General features: G+C 30.1%; 1 protein-coding gene across 1 annotated transcript in view; it reads right to left on the reverse strand.

The window, feature by feature from the left end:
* LOC109825024 (fructose-bisphosphate aldolase 1, cytoplasmic-like) overlaps window positions 1-1,171 on the reverse strand; it is a 2,773-nt gene extending 1,602 nt beyond the window's left edge. Inside the window, 1 exon segment of the mRNA XM_020391700.1 lies at window positions 1,129-1,171. Within this exon segment, the coding sequence (XP_020247289.1) occupies window positions 1,129-1,156 (28 nt within the window). The 5' untranslated portion in view covers window positions 1,157-1,171.

Consider the following 6,642-nt stretch of genomic DNA (forward strand, 5'->3'; position numbering starts at 1 on the left):
AATAGTATATCTCAGGAGGAATTCATGGTTGTCAAATTATTGTTTCAGTACCTCTACAAAATTTAACATAGCCCATGATTAATTGGAAGCATCTTGGTGCGCATATATCTATAACTCAACATGGTGAAGGCAAAAAGCCAAACTCATCTTCATGTGGGATATCCGCTTAAAACTTGGCAGTTAAAAGCTGATAACCCCAGTAGGACCAATAACTAAACAGATCGCTAACGTTTTACTACCAAGCAATGTATATACAACCTCATGACGTTATGATGCTAAGAAGATAGTATAGTAGTAACGGAAATCATAGACCATATCTGAAACATAGCATATATTTGCTACCTACCAAACTAATCAAGGAATGAGCATGCTTGCTAGAGCAAGACCCATCAAAAAATAAAATCTCATTCATGGGTATCATCTATAAAATATATTTCAGTGTATTATAAAGGCAACACACGTAGAAGTAAATATGATATGTCATCATAGGCAAATGGATGGTCAATGATAATCAATCAGATCTGGGTCTTTGCTGCCTTACAGAAGCTACTACCTTGATCCAAAACAGAGACTTAACATATTAATCTAAATTGTCAAGGGAGCCTTAAATACCAAGCTAATTATAAATACAAAGTTAGATTCTTTTCACCCAAATATTTAAGAAATATGGCAAACAAACAACAGAAGAGGCATCGCTTGAAACTTATGACAAAGTTAGATTCAGCAAAACCTAGAAAAATAGCAGTTTGCATACTTAATCGTAAGAATACAATTAAGCGGTCGTTAAATAAACAAAAGTTAATCAGATCTAGCAAACGAATTTGATCTTTTAATCTTCCAAGCTAAGCAGCAAAATTTAAGATCTAACCAAAAGAAATAAAATCTCCTATCTTTTTCTAGATCTTATTCAGCTTCATGGATTTTGACCCAAAAGATAAAATCATGACCTAGATCTAAGATTTATTCCTATAGATCTCATCGTAGAAAAATCTACAACTTGGATCCATTCTCAGACCCTAGAACTACCCAAGAGAGATCGATCAAAAATCGAAAAAAAAAATCAAAAGAAACAAACTTTATACAAAACCAAACAGACTATAAACAGATTTAGGGTTTGATTCAATTTACCAGCGTATTTTCCACGGTAGCAAGACATCGTTGTTTTTTTTTAAAGAGAAGAATAAAAAGGAGATATTTTTATTTCTTTGGGATGGAATTTGGGGATGAGGAGCTTGGTTCTATTTATTATGGAGGAACAGCTGAAGCGAACCGGTGGTGGTTGGCGGGTGATGTTCTGAACCCGACCCGACCGCTTGGTCCACCACTCTTCACAAATGGGGTGCTTTCAACCACTAGATTTTAGCACGTGCATTGCACGTGGTTAAATACTGTGATTATGTATTTTCTTACTTAAATTTGTTTCTCTGTTACTCTTTGATAATTTTTGCTCACTTTGATTTAGTATTTTTGGTTTATTTTCTTACTAAATTTTGTTTCTTGATTACACTTTGATTATTTATTTATTTGATGTTTGTTTGAATAGGCTACACCCAGTTTAAATTTTTATATTGATAGTTTAATTATTATGAGATAAATATAATATAAAACCAATTCAATTTTTATTTCATTTGGATTAGCATGAAACCAAGCTTGACCTGAGGAAGTATAGTGTTATGAAAGTGAAAACACTTGAAAAATAACATTATAAAATGAAGATGAATAATAAAACCAACGAGCTAAGATGATTAATTTAAAGTGGGCTAAAATGGCAGAAAATAGTTAATAAAAAAACTATAACCTGAAGATTAATGCTAACTCTAGTACACTTTTTATATGACAAAAGCATCTATATATGCATATGAAAGCACTAAAAATAGTTTATGAAAATCCCTTTTAAAGATTCCTAATTTTACTAAAAAAATAAAACTATTTTATAACAACTCACAAAACATTATCTTTTGTTGCTTATATTTTATTTTTTATTGAGTCGAGATCAATCTTTCTTCATCTTTATCTTTTTCCTGGGCAATTCTGGAGTAGTGTCTTCATCGTCTACATCGATTGTGATATGAGACTGGAGCATGTTATATTGGACTCATTTATCTTTTGTCTTCTCGTCTAAATTCACAAAGATGTTGAATATAATTCTTATGTTCAACACAAACTTCTGATAATACGGACTTTGACTTTTTCCTATTTTAATAATAATAAATATTAATTTCATACATATAAAATCTTTTGTGCTTTTACTTTATTACTTAAATAAGGTAAGGAGCTACCTTTTTTTCTCTGCAATGAATTTTCTGTTGTGCATCCAATAAGAATTTATGTTGTGTAATAATGTTACCTTTAATCTATCTGTGTTATTTTGCATGAGGATCTGAACTAAATACATTATATTTTTCATTGTCAATTTGCTTTATATTATAATATTAATATTCCATGAGGATCTGAACTAAATACATTATATTTTTCATTGTCAATTTGCTTTATATTATAATATTAATATTTAATTTTGATATATTTATTTCAATTTGCTTTATATTATAATATTAATATTTAATTTTGATATATTTATTTCATGAAGAAGGGATATCACTTAACCTTGGTAATACATCATCAACGATTCTACAACATTTATCATCTAGACACTTATTATTAACATCTCTATCCACTTTCTTATTGCAATCTTTGCAAACATAGAACCACTGCTCAACTCTATTATAAATGGTAGTTATTGTTGCTTTAAAGGTACAATATTGTGTCTGTATATTGGTAAATTATTCTTAGCTTTAATTGTATGAATTTTAGAGAAGGTTTTTCAAGATCATACCTCTTTCGAATGTTATAATGGTTGTATATATTAGTATGAATTTCTGCTGCATTTATAAAGAGCCTTAATGGAAATACTTTTGTTTTGACAACTTACTCTAAAAGAGTGCAACATATTAGCTTTAAAATGTAATATTTTTTCTTTACGGTGTTATATGAATGTTTGCTTGGTTTACTTACTATTATCTTATTTTTTTAGTAAGTTGTGTCTTTGGATTGATATATATTATTGACGTAATTTACGATGACATGCATATCTCCTCTATAAATTTGAGACAGATATAAGGTGAATTTTATATTTAGTGGCTTTTAATAAAAATTTTAGTAATGAAATATACTATCTTCATATTTAGAGATCTCGAATTCTAATAGTACGCGCTATTACATCATTATCTTTGATCGTGTCTTTAAGAATTGATCATTCGTTAGTAGTCATTTCCCTAAATAAAGTCACACGCAGGGTCGTAATACTATATAAGAAAAAGAAAAAGCGCGATTTTATATTTTTTTGCTTGCGGAGAGCCATGACATATTAATTTTTCTTTTATCTTCCATGAATAATGTTTCTTTGATTGGAACAAAGTTGTTCAATATATTCTTCAAGGGGTATTTAGTCGGTGTTTTTTTATAAATATAACTTATATTAGTGTTAATTGAAGTGATTCATGGACGTTCCGAATTCTATTTGAAATGAAAACCGTTTGATTCTTTTGAATGATATCTCTAAATTTTCTAATAGTTCTCCATTCATAAATATTTATAATTTTTTCCTTATAAATATTATTATTACTAGAGATTAATATTTATAAATTATAATCAATTAATGTTAAGCTATTATATTATAGTCTTTTATTAGTTTTTTACGATTTAGTCTTCTATCAATTAATGACACTTATGTATTTTTACTGCTCTAACATATTGGTAAAATTATATGTAGTTACTTTAATTTATACAATAACTTTAATTTTTAATCAATCATATATATATATATTTTAATTTTAATTTTTTAACTGGATAATTTTAATCTGTTATTATTAGTATTTTTTACCAATATCAACTTGACTATTTTCAGATTCTGAAAAGGGATAGTAAACCTTAAATTATAAGTTATATTTATATATTTTAATGAAAGAATATCACACAATTACTCTTTTATTTGTCAAGTTCTAAATTTTTAGCTTTTTATTTTGTGTAATTTTAAACTTTTGAGAGTATTTTGTCTAATTTTTAAAACTTTTGCCCTTTTTTTATAATATTTCATGTAATAAATTGATACTACGGAGATGTTTTATATATTTTATTAATCTTATTTATATTGTTGAGTTGTAGATAGTTCATTGGGTCTTAGGATAGGATATAAGTATGATTATGATAGATTATAATTTAAATTAAATATTTAAAATAGTACATGGTAATTTTGACTATGGAAAGTTTTCCCGAGCTCGTGCTTTTAAAGGGAGTATTATTTTTGTTTTCCTTAATTTTTTTTATAATTTTGAGAATGACTTTTACCTCTTTAATTTGTTTGGTGAATTTTATAAATATCTCATCCACGTTATGTATATTTGTAGGTTTACGTTATTCCTGGGTTTGACCTTTGGGGTAGACATTATTTGTATCATTAATATATTTGGTTTTTGCATCCACGTTATGTATATTTGTAGGTCTACGTTATTCCTGGGTTTGACCTTTGGGGTAGACATTATTTGTATCATTAATATATTTGGTTTTTGCATATATGCCCTTTATTGTGTAGACATTTGTAAATTTGACATTTAATAATTTTATTTAGATTTACATTCAATTTAAATTGTATCCTTATCTTTATACTATGTATATCCAATAAGAATCCATCAATTTATCAACTTACTCTTACTTGATGGAATAATTTAAATTCCGATGGTATTTTTATCTACCGAAAGATTTTTCCGAATTCGTACTTTTAAAGAGAGTATGATAAATAAAACGACTAAATTAACTTATTGGCACTTTTTTACATCTCTCCTATGAGTTAGGTATTTTTTTAAGCTTTGATGATGTTTTGATATTTTTTTAGGTAAATGTGCCATTAAACTCAAATTTTCGCCGCTGACAAAAAAAATCCACGAAACCTCATGATGCTAAAAATAATGTAGCACATTAGTATATGGCTAATAATTATGCTCAAAATTTTTGCAAGAATGTCGGAAAGGGTAGTATTAGCTCTAAATATAGTGAAGAGAAAGCTTGAGAAACCTGACACTCGTAGGAGCAAAGAGGTTTTGCACCTTTTTTTCCCATAGCGAAGTTTTGAATCTAATTGCATATTGGGTTCAGAAAAATTACCGAAACATCGACGGAACTAGAAAAATATCGAACTAGTAGGAGGGGTGTACAAAAAATATCAATATGATAATTTGGTTAAATTCACAAATTATCCTTAGGTTCTCATGAATGACCCAAAATACTTTATTAGGCGGATATTCTGATAAAATACATACTTCATTCCTCATAACTATTTGAGAATATTGTCGTATATGAATTTCAATTTTAATTATCATAATGTATTATTCAATAAAATGAGGTGATAAGTCGTAAATAATAACCCCACTAAAAAGTTAGAAAGTATGAAGGGTCCAAATGAGTTTATTTCCATGCATTAGTTTATCTTTTGTGACTTATTCAGAAAATATAAAGTGCAATCTTATGTTGTGCCTCGAGAAACCAAAACAATCGCCAAGAAAGATAAACAACCAATCAAAATCAACAGCACAAACAACCAAACACCAGTTTTACGTGGTTCGGCAAGATGCCTACGTCCACGGGGCAAGGAGGGGGGAGTTTTTCACTATTAGAAATCAAGAAGAACAAACTAGGGTTACAAATCTCTCATAAACCCTCAACAATCAACTCTCAATCTCTCCAATTGCTCCTAGAATAGAAGCCCAAAGAAAACTCTCTCAATCTGCTCAAATTCGTCCTTGCTCTTAACCCTAAAAAACACCCAATGGGTATTTATACAAATCCAAAACGAAGCGGGTCTGAAAACAGGCCCAACTCAAAACCGCAGCGGCGGTCGACCGGTACGGTCGACCGCGATCCATCGCGGTCGACCGGACCGGTCGACTGCCCTCCATCCAGCAGCAAACCCAATGTCCAGAGAGGTCGTCGGTCGACCGACACGGTCGACCGCCCATAGATTCGGTCGACCGGATCGGTCGACCGCCACCAATCCTGAAGCCCAATAACTCCTGTGCACGAATGCGGTCGACCGGGCCGGTCGACCGCCACCCAATTCTGCTGAAACCCGAACTTTCTGCCAATCTACATCTTAACGATTTTTTCCTATTAACTTTCCTGATCAAAAACGTATTACATGATAAATGAGTATGATTAATATTTATTTTTTTTTACCCTCCATACATCGACAAAATTTATAACTAAAGTGGAAGCATTAGATTTTGACTGGCCCACATCCGAGCCAACAATTCCAATCTTGTCACTCTCTCAATAAAGTTTATATATTATATATATATATTATATATATATATATATTATATATATATATATATATAATTGCATTATTTTTGGATTTGTAAAAATTATTGCCATTTGAATTTAGATGGCATGCATGAAATATGACGCATTCGGTCACGAGAAGCTGCGCGTACGCCTTCCCAAAAAAAGCCATGACCCACGACGAGCATCTTCTTGTTGACATCCATCTTTCAATTGATTTTTACCTAATTTATTGTTTTTATTTTTTATTTTCTATTTTCTTTCGGCTCAATTTCATTTTTGTTTTTGTGGTCTTGCGTTCTGTCGGCTTGT

Source organism: Asparagus officinalis, chromosome 10 (assembly GCF_001876935.1).
Source record: "Asparagus officinalis chromosome 10, Aspof.V1, whole genome shotgun sequence".
NCBI classification, from domain to species: Eukaryota; Viridiplantae; Streptophyta; class Magnoliopsida; order Asparagales; family Asparagaceae; genus Asparagus; species Asparagus officinalis.